The 16999-nt window shown below is 38.0% G+C and overlaps 2 protein-coding genes across 3 annotated transcripts in view; one reads left to right on the top strand and one right to left on the bottom strand.

Annotated features, from left to right (window-relative positions):
• LOC128986019 (mitochondrial genome maintenance exonuclease 1-like) overlaps positions 1-223 on the bottom strand; it is a 14205-nt gene extending 13982 nt beyond the window's left edge. For both annotated transcript variants that reach the window (XM_054406096.1, XM_054406097.1), the window contains exon 1: positions 104-223. In XM_054406096.1, coding sequence (XP_054262071.1) covers positions 104-163 — 60 coding nt within the window. In that variant the 5' untranslated portion in view covers positions 164-223. The remainder of the gene's footprint in view (positions 1-103) is intronic.
• Positions 1-16917, top strand: part of LOC128986018 (ribosomal oxygenase 1-like) — a 20334-nt gene extending 3417 nt beyond the window's left edge. Inside the window, exons 5-9 of the mRNA XM_054406095.1 lie at positions 1732-1948; positions 11465-11705; positions 12517-12634; positions 14285-14471; positions 16320-16917. Coding sequence (XP_054262070.1) covers positions 1732-1948; positions 11465-11705; positions 12517-12634; positions 14285-14471; positions 16320-16394 — 838 coding nt within the window. The 3' untranslated portion in view covers positions 16395-16917. The remainder of the gene's footprint in view (positions 1-1731; positions 1949-11464; positions 11706-12516; positions 12635-14284; positions 14472-16319) is intronic.
• Positions 16918-16999: the final 82 nt, after the last annotated feature.

Raw genomic sequence — 16999 nt, 5'->3', positions numbered from 1 at the left:
CTATTTATCTGATCTCTTAGTCTGTAAAATATTTCTGAATGATTGGATACGTTTAGGAGATAGTTGTTTAGTTATTAGGGAATTTATAAAAGACTTACGGTACCTGGATTGTTACAGCAGATATGGTTGTACAAAGTAGGGCAGTTGAAGTGATAAATGCCATTATCTAAAAAATATGTACAATAATAACTCATAAAATTATACAGAACATACACACTCTGACAGTTATGGCTGAGATAGAGTTTTGATTCTGTCTTATCTCTTCTGATATAACTCCAATCTCAATACTATGAATAGTTGAGATTTTTGCTCTTTGTATTGCAACAATGTCTTGTGTTCAAAATTGTAGAGGTTTGATGAATTGACGAAGGATGTTTTACCAAATTTAGGCTAGGCTACCTTATGAATATTGTTGCTGAAGGTAGAATGCCTATAAAGAATGCTTAGTAAGACTTTTAATATTTTTTTCACTAATATTTCACTTTACCATTTACCTTACTATAAAAAATGTTAAAACTTGTCCACTGCAGCCACTGAATCAAAATTAGATGGTTCAGGAAAAAATATTGTTGGTTTAGGCCTACTATGTTTTTAAAAATTTTATAGAACAAGATATTATGCAACACTTATACTCATCCATATTCTACCACCTCCTGGTACTGAGTGTGTTGAATAACGCTTTTAGCAAATTTCCCTTCTGGGGAATAAGCTACCTATATTATAAGGCTCATCTCAGAATTTACAGAGATTGTGGAAGCAATGATGGTTTTTTCCAAGAATGTGGGATCTGTCTAGGATTTTTCCTATATAATTTTTCCGTCACGTTCAATATACAGGGAGGTTGACGATAAATGTTACCGTGATCGCGGAATAACAATGATGATATTTCTGTGATAAAAGGGGATAACTTGGACAATATTTTTCCCACCAGTGTTTAGCTCAGTGTTGATCTCACGATCATGGCAAATAGTCATGATATTACCGCAATAACATTGACACCGATAGACAATATCACGGCAGAATTAAGCGAGGAGTCGAACTAGCTGGAGCCAGACTGACTAGCCGAGGTCGGATTAACGAAGTTCTACTATATTACTTCCAGGAGAAAAACAATTTTTTAATATATTGAAGCATTTAAATCTTAATAGCCGTCGAGAAAATGATTACAAACTCATTTAAAATTGTCATGTTATTCTAATGGAGTCTAAGTAAACTGAAAATTTGTATTTTTCTTGTTTAAATATTAAATTTTGATAAAATTTTGCTAATGAATCTACTTCATACTAAGCGTATAACATTTAATTAACAAACACACTTTATTAACTTATTTGTTGTAGCAGCTAACATAAGCAGCCTACACTTTAAACCTATTACCTTAAATTCCTGGTACATCTACAAAACTTAAATGGGTTTGGAGTTTGAACTACGTTCTCTTAAATGCATTTAAAGTTACAGGATTTATTTAAAATGCCACTGGCGTAAAAAAAAAACAAAAGTAATTTTAAAAAGGGAATAAATTGACACGTTATAGAGAATAATATTGTAGAAACCAATTGAAATTTGCTTAGCTGCAGGTTTTCATCGGCAGGGGTATTGTTATAATCAATAGTTTGTTTACAAATAAGTGGGTGGGTAAGGGGATTCTACCGTGGATTTTAAAGAACTACTTAGCCCTATTCTCTGTTCGTATCCCTTTGAGAAGCAACTAGTGCAAATCATTTTCATCTCCAGGAATGAAGCTGAAGTACTGCCAAGATTCTCCAGTCCTAACTTTACCCAGGAGGAAGTTGGAGATTCATTCTTGGACGTGACTCTTGAGCCTGGGGATCTGCTGTACTTCCCCCGAGGATTCATCCACCAAGCCTCTACACCAGTGGAAGGACACCACTCGCTACACATAACACTGTCAGCTTACCAGAAGACTGCCTGGGTCGACTTACTGGAGAAGGTATGACAGAAATTTAAATTAGAAAGCAAATAGAATTTATATAAACACATATTTTAGATACAAGTTCACGACAATCGAAAGAACACTGGTCTTATCAAGATATTTTCAACAGTTTTTCAGTGTTTTAACCCTTTCAGTGCTAGGCCAATAATTCGTACTAGTGTACATGTTGCTCGAAATCGAGCAATTGCAAAGAAGTACCGGAGTTATTTATAAACAAATAACTTGTTTAAAAACTAATAACAGCCATAATTTCTGATTATTTTAAAAGAGTCTACTAAAAGATTGTTAACTAATGGAAATACTCACAATTTACATAACAGTCCTATTTCAGTTAAAAGGGTTAATTTTTAACTATCAAACTGCCCATGGATGGGAAGAGGTAAGCTTACAATTTAAGTCAACGTAAAAAGGCTGTCAGCTTTTATAATGTACCGTACCTAAGTTATTTAGCCAATTTGTAGACAATAAGGTGTAGGCTACTTTAAACTCTAGTACCTGGGGACCGAGCTTTGCTCGGGGAAAATCATTCCCCCACTCTGCGATACCAGCCTTTACTACTTCCTTCACCATTTCCTACGTCATGGACATGTTTCCATCCCTTGTCATAGCATTTCAGTATTTCAATTTCAGATACATAAATCTAACTGTTACAATTGGTTTCCAGTTCCCAGACTCCAAACTATGCTCGCCTTTACTACTTCCTTCACCTCTTCCTACGTCGCGGACCTGTTTCCCTTCCTTCTAATTGCATTTTAAGATTGCAGATACCTTAATCTAATCCTCATAAACAGTTCCCACACTCCCGACTGCTCACCTTTACTACTTCCTTCCCACTTTCTACGTCTCGGACCTGTTTTCCTCCCTTCCCATAGGATTTTAAAATTGTAGATACCTTAATCTAATCGTCATTAACAGTTCCCACACTCCGGACTGCTCAGCTTTACTACTTCCTTCACCACTTCCTACGTCGTGGACCTGTTTCCCTCCCTTTCCATAGAATTTTAGGATTGAAGATACCTTAATCTAATCGTCTTAAACAGTTCCCAGACTCCAGACCGATCACCTTTACTACTTCCTTTACCACTTCCTACGTCTCGGACCTGTTTTCCTCCCTTCCCATAGGATTTTAAGATTGTAAATACCTTAATCTAATCGTCATTAGCAGTTCCCACACTCCAGACTGCTCACCTTTACTACTTCCATCACCACTTCCTACGTCGTGGACCTGTTTTCCTCCCTTCCCATAGCATTTTAGGATTGTAGATACCTTAATCTAATCGTCCTAAACAGTTCCCACACTCCGGACCGCTCACCTTTACTACTTCCTTCACCACTTCCTACGTCGTGGACCTGTTTCGCTCCCATCCCATAGCATTTTAGGATTGCAGATACCTTAATCTACTCGTCATAAACAGTTACCACACTCCGGACTACTCGCCTTTACTACTTCCTTCACCACTTCCTACGTCGTGGACCTGTTTCCCTCCCTTTCCATAGAATTTTAGGATTGTAGATACCTTAATCTAATCGTCTTAAACAGTTCCCAGACTCCAGACCGATCACCTTTACTACTTCCTTCACCACTTCCTACGTCTCGGACCTGTTTTCCTCCCTTCCCATAGGATTTTAAGATTGTAGATACCTTAATCTAATCGTCATTAGCAGTTCCCACACTCCAGACTGCTCACCTTTACTACTTCCATCACCACTTCCTACGTCGTGGACCTGTTTTCCTCCCTTCCCATAGCATTTTAGTAGGGATGGACGGGATTGAATTTTTAGTTCGGGACGGGACGGGACGGGATTTTTATTTCCTTCCCGATTTTCGGGACGGGACGGGATTTTTTTCTGTGCATAAAAAGAAAGTACTGTATTGCAGTTACCAAAAAAAGACATACGAAATCAATTTTTACCATTTGTGGCACTGATCTATAAAAACCAAAAAATGGGTAACAATTTACAGGTACCTATAGTAACTTGTGACTCGCGGGTCACGGGGTGATCGTCTGTATGACTCGCGGTCACGACGCGATCGTCGTCATGACTCGCGGTCACGACGCGATCGTCGTCATGACTCGCGGGTCACGGCGCGATCGTCTGTATGACTCGCGGTCACGACGCGATCGTCGTCATGACTCGCGGTCACGGCGCGATCGTCGGTAGGACTCCGCGGTCACGGCGCGATCGTCGGTATGACTCCGCGGTCACGAGGTTATCGTCGGTATGACTCGCGGTCACGGCATGATCGTCGGTATGACTCGCGAACACGGCTCGATCGTCAGCATGACTCCGCGGTCACGGCGCGATCGTCGGTATGACTCGCGGTCACAGCGCGATCGTCTGTATGACTCGCGGTCACGGCGCGATCGTCGGTATGACTCCGCGGTCACGGGGTTATCGTCGGTATGACTCGCGGTCACGGCGCGATCGTCGGTATGACTCCGCGGTCACGGCGCGATCGTCGTCATGACTCGCGGTCACGGCATGATCGTCGGTATGACTTGCGGTCACGGCGCGATCGTCGGTATGACTCGCGATCACGGGGTTATCGTCGGTATGACTCGCGGTCACGGCGCGATCGTCGGTAGGACTCCGCGGTCACGGGGTTATCGTCGGTATGACTCGCGGTCACGGCTCGATCGTCAGCATGACTCCGCGGTCACGGCGCGATCGTCGTCATGACTCGCGGTCACGGTATGATCGTCGGTATGACTTGCGGTCACGGCGCGATCGTCGGTATGACTCGCGATCACGGGGTTATCGTCGGTATGACTCGCGGTCACGGCGCGATCGTCGGTAGGACTCCGCGGTCACGGCGCGATCGTCGGTATGACTTCGTCTCCTGCGTTCGCGGACCTATCGCTCGCAATAACGGCGTTATCGGCACTCGCGAAGCGGAAAAATCGCCGACGATCGGACCAAATCCCGTCCCGAAAAATTCCCGAGTCAATTGTAATCCCGTCCCGATAATCGGGAATATTTTTTTCCCGAAAAATTCCCGAAATTTCGGGACCCGTCCATCCCTACATTTTAGGATTGTAGATACCTTAATCTAATCGTCCTAAACAGTTCCCACACTCCGGACCGCTCACCTTTACTACTTTCTTCACCACTTCCTACGTCGTGGACCTGTTTCGCTCCCATCCCATAGCATTTTAGGATTGCAGATACCTTAATCTACTCGTCATAAACAGTTACCACACTCCGGACTACTCGCCTTTACTACTTCCTTCACCACTTCCTACGTCACGGACCTCTGTTTCCCTCCCTTCCCATAGCATTTTAGGATTGCATATACCTTAATCTAATCGTCATAAACAGTTCCCACACTCCGGACCGCTCACCTTTACTACAGTATTTCCTTTACCACTTCCTACGTCACGGACCTGTTTCCTTACCTTCCCATAGCATATTAGGATTGTAGATACCTTAATCTAATCGCCATTAACAGTTCCCACACTCCGGACTGCTCACCTTTACTACTTCCTTCACCACTTCCTACGTCGTGGACCTGTTTTCCTCCCTTGACATAGCATTTTAGGATTGCAGATACATAAATTTAATCGTCATAAACGGTTTCCACACTCCGTACAGCACACCTTGACTACTTCCCTCACCACTTCCTACGTCGTGGACCTGTTTCCCTCCCTTCCCATATCATATCTGGATTGCAGTTACCTTAATCTAATCGTCAGAAACAGTTCCCATCGGTTCCCACACTCCACACTGCAAGCCTTTACTATAATCATAGATAAAAAAAGTCTTGCTACAATGTATCGAGTAATCTTCATTATATAATCTTTGCTCAATAATAACAACTGATGTTTTTCCTTTTTTACTGTATTTGTAATTTGCTAGTGTACTGTCGATAGACAACTAACGTAGGTGCCCGTGGGTACAGAACGTCACGTTATGTCTTAAAATGTAAACAAAATGACAATAATGGCGGATTGTTTTCTCATAAGGCCCATGTTAAATTTTCAAAAGTTTGTACTCATATTATGGCGAAAATAGATTTTTCCTGGCTATACCACTGGTCTAGAACTTATTTTTGACACAGAACTTAGTTATTCCGTAAATATAAATGTTTTTGTTAGAGCTGATTCCCAGATCGAGTTGACAAGTATTCAAACTTTACTCGTATTATATATAGGATAGAACAGAGATAGGCAAAAACTGGCAGAACTCTGAAATGGTGTTTTTTATCATAGGCGTACTCATATGGAAAATCTTTAAAATACAAATTCAATAATTATTAACTTATATATCATTAAACACAAACCAACATCCAAAACTATACACATTTTTAATACAACATAGATAATTTACACATTGACTCTTTACAATTAACATATGTTCTTCTTCTCACTTTTAATTTTTGCTTCGCAACGGGAAAAATCTGTTTCATAATCATTGAAATAAATTTATAGTAAATAATCTATCATAAAGTTTAAGATTAAATAAACCCAAGGCCCTACCACATAGTTGTTTTATTTTTTTTATCAGCTGTATGAAATTGTGAAATAGGCATTTGGAAATTCTGGTTGTTTACATTTTTCAAAGCAAATATAAACATTGTGAATTTTCTCATGCTTCCATGGTAACCAATTATTAATATTCAATTTCTAACAACAGCTGGAGTTTCAAAACAATGTTTGTTTCCCATGTTAATCTTATGGAGAAATACGAAACTTTAAAGGGCCCCAGGGCCTCACTCTCTAATTATTTACCTAAAAAGAAAGTTTCCTGCACAACTTCACGTTACGCTCTTTCCAATGACACCAAAAACATATCAATCGGTTCAGTAGTTTCGGAGGAGTAATTGTCACAAAAATCCTGCTTGCGTATTAAATAAGTATATCTAATATATAAAATTCTCGTGTCACAGTGTTTGTCTGCAAACTCCTCCGGAACGACTTCATTGATCGTTATGAAATTTGGTGTGTAAATTCTGTAGGTATGCGAATCGGACGTAAACCATTTCCCGTTTCGAAATTCTTAAAAGGGCTCCGCCCCAGTGGCTCTGGAGTTTCCCATGTTAACCTTATGAGAAATGGAATTAATGAATCTTAACAGCTGTTTCAATTAAACAAGTTGGTTCTGTTCTATGATGTTCAAAAGCATTAAAGTTACAAGGATTACCAACAGGGTGCAGCACTATTATTTCTTTTACATTTATGACAACAGCTAATTTGCAACCAAAAGGTGAGTGAGCGTAGCGAACGAACTCCAACCTGGAGGCGAGTGAGCGTAGCGAACGAGCTTACCTGGAGGCGAGTTAGCGTAGCGAACGAGCTCCAACCTAAAGGCAAGTGAGCGCAGCGAACGAGCTCCAACCCAAAGGTGAGTGAGCGTAGCGAACGAACTTCAACCAGGACGTGATTGAGCGATGCGAACGAGATCATCTTGAAAATTAAACGTAACGGTACTTTCTTTCCATCGGTCTGTCTTAGGGGAAACCTATAACTTAGGCGATACGAAGTTCGCCGGGTCAGCTAGTAGATATATAGATATAGATTTCGTAAGAATTTTTTGTTTGCCTTTCAATTCCATTACCTCTTGTTGAATTTTATCTTTAATGTTGTCACTATTTTATTAATTAAGCTAATTTTGAGTAATAAGAAAATAGGAAAATATATAACAAAGATAAATCCCAGTATTTGTTGTAAACATGAAATAAAACATAGTTTTTGTTGTAATTTTCCTGGTTTTCCTATAAACTTTTGTGTTCTGATAGCATTGTTTGAAACCAAAATCTCATAAAATCAAAAGACATAGTTTACAATGTAATATTGAATTTAACTTTGATTTAGTTGGACGTGTTTATCGTAATATAGCCATATTAGGGAAAATAATGTTTTGCAGCAAAGTCTCAGGAACACATTTATGATCACTGTTGTGTTTCATCTAAAAAAATATCTTTTAAATAGTCCGTGACTAACTAGTGCTGCTACCTAGTAACGCATTGAACAACCATCTGCAGCGCTCTCTGTTCGCAATCGGTGGCGTCAGCTTAAATAGGCCTACTGGTTTTTGACTTCTCAGTCTTCAAGCACAGATAGCCGAGAAGGCTAGGGCGTGTGTCACTTGGCCAGTGGCATTCGTCTGCTCAGGTTCGATTCCCGTCCTGTGTGGCAAATAATTGGTGACCGGTGTGTTTGTAGCGATATACTACAACCACTGGGGCATAGTGAGGTGTTCATAATGCTTGGTTTAGACATACACCTCGAAATCATCGGATTGGGCGAATCTTTTAGCTAAGTGGTTGTTAGTGTATCCTATGAACATGCAGGTCACCAATGGCCGTTTTTGTTGTAAGAAAGAGGTTGTAATTTTGAATGAATAAAATTGTTGTAAGAAAGACTTAGTATACCAAAAGTATGGCTTTTATTCATTCAAAATTACAACCATGTTTTAGTTAAGAACAAATACAATATTTACAAACAAATCAAATAATAAATATTATTAGGTGATAATGTTCACATCACCACAGTTTTGCTAATTTTTATTAAAATAACCTTCCTCTCTATATCCCTTAAAGATTTTTTAAAACAACGATATATCGTTTCATAGCACTGAAAAGGTTTAACAGAAATTTTATTTTTTATTAGAAGTTGTATAATATGTTTAAATCCACTACACCAGATAGATCAGATGTTGAGATATTTATCACAATACCTGTGGACTAAACATTTTGCTGCCAACTGGTGCAGGAATTTGGTTGTTAAAATTAAACTTGAGAGTTTATGTAAACTTTATAACTTATTTTGTAAAGTTGTTTTTTCACTGGAGCTCACAACACCAATTGTATTAAACAAATGTTTACAACAGATATATGCTTTTTTTCCACAAGAAATTGGTAAATATCATGGTGGAAGGAAAAAACATAGGTGTGCTATTCCCACATATTCTGACGTCACTCGGATTGCAAACAAAAGATCACCTGATTGTAACTGTCAAATTAGTATGTATTTGTTTTTAATTGATTGTTATTGTTTTTTATAATAATAAAAACAATAACAACCAAATCAAAACAAATACATATACTAATTTGACAGTTACAATCAGGTGATCTTTTGTTTGCAATCCGAGTGACGTCAGAATATGTGGGAATAGCACACCTATGTTTTTTCCTTCCACCATGGGTAAATATAATATGCCCTAGCGTAGTAAACACATGTTTACATAACTTGAATTGAGCTGTGTTTACATTGGAGTTTACATAAAAAAAAGAATAAATACGTACATCTTGTTGTAAACTACAGTGTAAACATGGTTTAAGACAAACATGGTTTAAGTGCCATTCATAATGCCAAATAGTTATTTGAAACCATTTTCTTTTATTTTAAAATTTCATTCATAAATCAATAGGGGCCTGCGGTACAGAAAATTTAAGGTCGGTACGGTACAATATTTTGTACCTCGGTTCTCGGTACAAAATCGGTATGGTACGCGGCTACCCGTATTTTTGCGGTTTTCTGCTCAGAACTGTATTCAAACCATTATTTTTAACTTTAATACATTGACATAACTATGAAAATGGATAGTATCCTACATTCATGGCTTTCTAAAAACAATTACTGTACCACACATTATTAACACGTCGACTGCGCGTGCCGACTTTAGTCGGCGTCGCCAGCGCTCCCAGGTGGCGCGCGCCGACTAAAGTCGGCACCAGACCAACAGAAATATATTGAGTCAGTGTGAGCTTAGCCTCAGACGGAGACGTTATAATCGTTGCCAGCCTGCCAGCTTAGAATGCGAGCTTTACTTTGGTGTAGGTTGGTACTAAAATTTCCCGTAAAATCCTGTCTGGCAATGCTTTTGTCCCGGTTTCGGGGATTTTTTCTTTTCAACCCACATTACAAAGACACTGGATACGGATCCATGCAGTGCTGCTACCTTTGGGTGTTTCAGTGAACTACATCCACTCTCGGGGTAACGCAGCACAGTCACCACTGCTCTTTTGTGATTCGTCAGACAGAAATATTTGAATGCCAATTGCGTTCGCTGATTCGGTTGCGCGCCGGGGCTTCGCCCGCCACTGGGGAGCGCCTGTAAAGTCGGCGCGCGCAGTCAACGTGTTAAAAAAAAACCTTTTACTACTACGAGGATTTTTTCGAGAAAAATCACAGTTAAGGTAAAGGCTTTAAACCTATTTTACTCTGAGATACTTTGAACAGCCATGATAAAAGTAGTTTTAAAAATAGGATAAGAGTTTTTTGGAATGAAACATTTATTGACAAGATAATTTCACACAACCGTTAAATTATTTCCAACCAACACAATGTCTAGTTTTTAAAAAAAAATTTAAAAACATATAAAAGCATCCAGTACGATGACAGTGTAGTTGCCAGCTGTTCACTGGAGGTTATGATGAAGTTATGGCAAAGAGCATCTTTATCAGCTTCAAAACTAGTTATAAGATGGATACAACTCTTGCAAAGTTTTTTTCTGAAACTAAAATTTGGATTATCACAGAGTAAGATTATTGTTTTTTCATTTACAAAGTTAACATTTTTCGGTGCACCTCAGACCCCTAATTAGCAATATTACATCAATATTGTACCCCTTGTACAAGGTCAAATAGGTTATTTTGGGTTATCCTGTTTGATTGGCTGTTCAGATGTCCAATTTTTATGGGAGGTTAAAATTGATTGGTATCCATGGCAACAAAAGAAAAAGCTACGATGTTTACATTTTCTTTGTGTACGTTTCTCACTTCCGATGAATTTTCCACTTCCAGACAGCTGAATTAAAATGAAAAAAAAAAATTTGTTAAAATTAGCATTTTTATTCATCTTCTGGACATACCATTGATTACAAGAAGGTTTTTCGTAACTTCAAAGAACTTATATTTTCAAGGGAAAGGTTAGTGATACGAACCACAACAAACATATCCTATGCTGACAATCATCGCCAGATGACTGAATTTCATGACCCAAATGCAGTAATAGCGAGGAAAGAGCAGAAATAGGTTAGGACATTTTAATTTGGCCGTGGAAGGAATTGTGTTTTTGGAATGTACCCAGACTTCTCAAAAATGACCACAAAGGAAAAAAGGATTTCACGGCCATTTGTACACTCCATAACCCATTTCTGCACTTCACCCTACTCTCATTGCATTAGGGCCATATCCTCCAGTCATCTGGCGATGAATATCGGCATTGGGTATGTTTCTTCTTCTTGTAATCAAAAAACATTTCACTGACCTTCTATAGTTGGATTCTATAGTTTCACTTGAGGCTCTATAAGTTTAACAAGCAGCAAATCTTAGCCTACACGTCAGCTACAGAGCTGCAAATTGCCATTCAGTTGACAAATGATGCCAATAAGTGGCGAGGATCCACGTTGGTGCTTTCAAACAAACTACAGATTTATTGGCAAAAACGGCCCTTACTTAAAAAATCGTCCTTGTAATAGGAGTATAATCAACCAACTGAGCTATAAATTAATTTGTGGAAAACATTTGTTTTAATCTAATGTACATTTAATTCAATTTATCCTCCATAGGCTTTGCCATTGGCCCTCAAGAAGGCGGCTGAGAATGATGTAGAGTTCCGACGAGGGCTGCCACGGGACTACCTCGGTCTGGAGCACCATGGTAGTGTCCGGGAGAAGCAGACGTTTGTATCTACGGCTCACTCACTGATGGAGAAGCTCAGTCACTACCTGCAGCTCAGTTTGGGTGCTGGGGTGGATCTGATGGGAGCTCAGTTTATGCACGACGCACTTCCTCCTGTATTTACTCCGGGTGAGGTTTAACAGTAGCCTACTATTGTTATTGGTTTGTTTGGAGTTTTGGTTGTTTTGGAGTGAATAGTCTTTCAATTCAGGAGTCTCACACTCTTAGTCAGGCTTAGTAGTAGTGTGAGGCCCTTTGCAAACCACCATATTGGGGCTCCTTACTACTAAAAAGTTTTCAGCCCCCCCAATCACCATATTAATTCTTATGCTCATGGGGGCATGATAAATAAAACTGCAACCGCCTCAACATCCGCCATCATCTCTCACGATTGTGGCGACAATCTGATTTTTCAATCGCAGCGACTCTCCAGGACAACATCTTGATCGTGTTCAGCGATTGCGATATTTAACTTCAAAAATAGGAATATATCGCAACAATGGAAAACTAGAAAGAACGGCAATTATTAGAGATTAAATCCTAAAAAGGGCCGGCTCTGCAGTCACACTACAGGCACGTCTCCTGTGCGCGTAAAAGTATATTTCATCCTCTCCTTTAAAAAAATATTATATATATATATATAAAAAAAATAACACAGGAATCAGAAATAATTCTCCTCTCCTAAGACACCATTAAAAAAATGTTATAAGTGGACCTATACTATAACGCAAGGTGGGTTCTGATCACCAGTGCATAAAAATGTCACATAGCCATTGGCCACAAAGCCATTGGTAATTAATTGGTGGGCTTTAATTGCCTTAGACCCCAGCTTCTGAGATAGAAATCTTGCCTTCTAAGCTTTAGACTAGCCATGCCACTTAAAATTTCATATATAATGCTTTGTATAGTGTAAGTTTGAATGAAAAATTGTTTTGTTTAGAGGAAAAACTAACTTCAAGTGTTGGCGGCGGACTGAAGATGAAAAACGGGAAGTTAAAAGGCAGAGTTGAATTTCAGATGGAAACCTGTGTGAAGTTGATAAGACACAACATTTGCAGGTAAGGGTCAATGTTAACTACCTTTTTGGCAAATTTCTGTTGTGATATGCCTACCAACATATAAAGTATGATTGAAATATAAAATGTCAATGAAACTCTAAAGAGAAGTAGATAAAGCAACAGGTATCCTGACAACTGTAAATTTGTATATATTAGAGTGTGTTATTTTTGTAAAACAAAATTCACATTTCTTTAGCTCAAGAAATAATTTTCACTCATATTACACAAGGGGAAGATCTGCTTTGGATAGGCCCTACACCAGACTAACAACAGTACAGCAAAGTTTTGCTAGTATATCAGTAAAAATAGTAAATTGTTTTGCAAGTGAAATACTTGACATTCCTTGTACTCGGCTAAAACAAAAGTTGATGGTTTGGCTTGCTGACCACCCTTTTTACAGTTTAGATGAATTTTTTGCAGAATACAATTGTAATGGTAAAATTGTTATCTAGTTCTTACTTAGTCCCTAGTCAACTGTTACCTAGTCTTTCAAACACTTGTTTAAGTAGGTAGCCTACCTCACTTTTGTTTCATATATATAGTTCTGTGTTTTTCAAATGATTTTAGCTTTATTTTCTTGTTGTCTTTGTTATATTTCAGTTTAGTGAAGATTCCATGTTATAGACCATGATAAAAAGTAGTTTCAAGTTGTGACATTTGTTGTTGTTTTTAAATGTTGTAGAATTGTGTATACAGAAAAGTTTGATCATATTTGTTACCCCTTAAATCTTAGTTTGTTTAGGGCTACCAAATTCTTTAAAAAGTTATATTATATTATCTATATTTATTATAATATTGTATGCTCTATATCATATAGAGCCAAAATTGACATGTTTCACATTCCTATTTTACTCGTGTTGGGAAAATAGACTGGTATTGAGGTTTTACTCAGAGGTTTTAAAGCTCTCCCAGTTATTTAAGCCTGACCAATAATTATTCAAAACTGTTTAAACTGTATAGGCAAATTTTGTGAGTCAGAGTGTACAAGTTTTTTTACCTACCTTATAATAACTTATTTAACTCGTGCAAAAACCAGTTGAATTCACCTGTCAGTCAGAAAAAAGATCTGGATGAATCAGTTTGTTGGCAGGGACGGAGAGAATCATTTGTTGGCAGGGACTGGGTGAATCGGTTTGTTGGCGGGGACTGGTTGAATCGGGTTATTTGCAAGGACTGGGTGAATTAGTTTGTTAGCAGGGACTGGGAGCATCGGTTATCCCAATGTCAAAAATTAAACCTATTCAAAGATGCGAAATTAAATTGCTATTATACACTACGGTATCTCCTCAGGAGGGCACCCGCTGGAAGTTGGAAGAAAATCATAAACATATAAATGGGTCGATTCGATATGCAAACAAATTGAATGTCTTTAATAGTAAAATATATAATGAATTTGCGGCATTGTATTCTACTAGTCACCTTTAATTTGATGTGCATATGAACCTATGCTTGCATTTAAAAATTTCCTCTGACTCCAAGTAGGCCGTTTCCCTGAAGAGGTAGTGTATCACTGAATCATGCGATAAAATTACTTGAATGCCCAGTAACTGTGTACCAAATTTTAAAGCGCTATCTTCATGAATTTTTTATATATTTATTATTTAACCATCCTGGGACTTTTTCCACTCTGATTATGTTGAGATGGTACAGGATGGTCGAGGAGGAGGGTGAGGTGAGACTATACCATTGTCTGTACAACTCACTGGAGTATCATGGAGAAGATCCTCAGTTCCTGCTGATGCCTGCTGAGGGTATCCCAGTCATCACACATCTCCAGGCCAAGTATCCTGGATACACCTCACTCCGGGACATACCCCATCAGGACCCAGAGGATCTGGTAAGCTAGACAAAACATCTTACCCACCTAAAATACACTCCTTGGCGGTGTGGCTGTTCCAAATGTAACGAAAATCAATTCATTAAAACATAAAAATATAGTATATTTTTTGAGAGTGAGAACATTTAGGCCTACCTAAGGCATGAGCATTTCTTCACACACTCATGCTGTCTTTTCCTGCTGCTTGAAACCCCGCTAGTGTAGTATGCCATACTTGAGTTTTTTTTTTATATAGTAAATGTGGCATCTTTTTCTGTCTAGTTAGTTGCAGTGCACCCACGTGATTTTTAATGAGATTTTGTTTTTCCTGGTAAACGCTTAATCCATAAGAAATCATTAATTGCAAAACTTTGAAAGAAAATTGTTCCAAATCTAGTCATTAGTCAATTGTGCATTCTCCAGTTATACCTTAAGTGGCAATCCAGCAAATGACCAACTGTTAACAAAACTGCTAGTTAGTATTTTGGATTTAAAATGTGTACCGTACAGTATTGTACCTTAACACTTTTAAAATTACACAAAATATATATTGAAAATTGCATCATTAATCCAAGAACCCTGAGATACTCAGCCAACCTTGTTTGTACGAGACGCTACAGTGGCAAGCTTGAAGATGGAACTAATTGGAACACTCAATTTTGTTTGTGTCGCAAAAGGATGATTAACACATTCTTTTTGGACCAGTGGACAGGGTAGGTACAACCAGGCTCCAAAGTCACTTTTAAGACCGTTCGTGATGGACTACTAGGCATAACAATAGCATAATATGATGATTTTATGTGAAACGGACATTCATTGGCAACCACCCAACTACATCCAGCTAAACAAGCCCACTTGGAGATAGATGTGAAATATTGTTTGTATGCTATAACTCCCTGAAAATCAATTTTCATCACTCCTCACCGAAAGTAACTATTTTCAATAACAGCTGACATCTATGAAAGTAGTTGTTTCCGAAGCTCTAATTTAGGGCGAGGGAAAATCGATCAGCTGATTTTCCCTCGCTCTAAATTTACTTTCCCTCGCTCTCAATTAGTTCTCCATTTATTCACTACGCACGCTAGTGTTTTGTTACGGTCTTATTTAATGATTTGAATCAGCTGTATGTATTGTTCAAAGTTGTTTTATTCTTTTATTTTGTGTTTGAAGTATTGAGAAATATACGAAGGTTTCCTTTAGAATATTTTATTTTATTTTTATATTTAAACAATTAAACGAAAATATACTTAAGTTTACTTTTAGAAGATTTTATTTTATTTTTATGTTTAAACAAATTGTTTGATAAATAATTATTGTAATATTACTGAGGTCTGCTTATACGTGTTTGTGTATTTTTGCGTTGTAATGAAAAGTATCGTTCATAACTCGTACCGAAAGTTATTACCCGTCACTTGCTCCATTATTCCCGTCCTCGGCTTTGCCTCGTACGTGAAAATAGCTCTCACGTACTCGGCTTCGCCTTGCACGTGAAATTGGAGTTCCCTGTGTTCGGCTTCACCTCACACAAAAACTTGAGCGTGCGCCGGAAAATGCCACTTTCGGTCCTAGTAATGAAATATACTATATCAATTGTAAATTATTTATGATGGGGACGCCACTATGTGCGTATTTTAACCCAAATATGAGTGGAGGATGAGTGTGAGTGGCCTTTCATCAAGTGATTTTTTAATCCATTCCTGCTTCCTTGATTTATTCCAAAGCCAATCGGGGTTACCTCCAAAAATAATTAACACAGTATCTTGAAGCTTAATGCCATTAATCTCCACATAGGACTATGACTTCATAATATTTTTATTCATATAATGAAATCTGAGAAGTATTTTATCTGAGAAGTTGTTTATTTTTCAGATCACACTGATATCTGACCTTTGGGATGCAGGTTTGCTGTCTGCAAAAAATCTTCCAGTCGTGGAAGAAAATTGATCATCGTTCTTAAAACGTTTCCTGTACGTTTGCATCAAAGGCAGTCTGAACGCACAAGTCCCAATTCTTTTAAACGCTGCTAAATGAAATCAGAAAGAGGAAACTAATGTAAGATGAAGTCAATTACTTAAACCTGTGGATGGATTTAGTTTTATTGCTTAATATTGATAAGAATAAGTAATGTATTTGATTTGACCAATTTGACCTTAATGTTTTTATATCTCATCACACATTTTTTTTACAATATTGACCAAACAATTATTTATGTAATTTTTCATACTTCAAGTACCTCTACTAAAGAGTATAGTTTATTCATTTCAGCTCAGATATTGTCCCCAACAAATGCTTGTAAATAATTTGTAATTTATAGTCTAAAAGGATGGTTTAAATTTTGTTTTGCAGCCTTTACTGACCAACTGTATTCATTCAAACAAATGGTTTTGTTGATGTTACTTTTGTATAGCCTAATATTATTTCATTTCTATTAATGTATAAAGTATATAGTGTTGGTATTTTACAAAAATTGTATTATTTTATTCCTTTTTTCTGTATCTATCCATCTACATTCCTAATGTCGGACACCACTAAAAATATTTGACAAATGC

Source organism: Macrosteles quadrilineatus, unplaced genomic scaffold, assembly GCF_028750875.1.
Source record: "Macrosteles quadrilineatus isolate MER2022 unplaced genomic scaffold, UCM_ALF_1.0 Scaffold_2__2_contigs__length_208266976, whole genome shotgun sequence".
NCBI classification, from domain to species: Eukaryota; Metazoa; Arthropoda; class Insecta; order Hemiptera; family Cicadellidae; genus Macrosteles; species Macrosteles quadrilineatus.
This window is presented reverse-complemented; position numbering and strand designations above follow the sequence as displayed.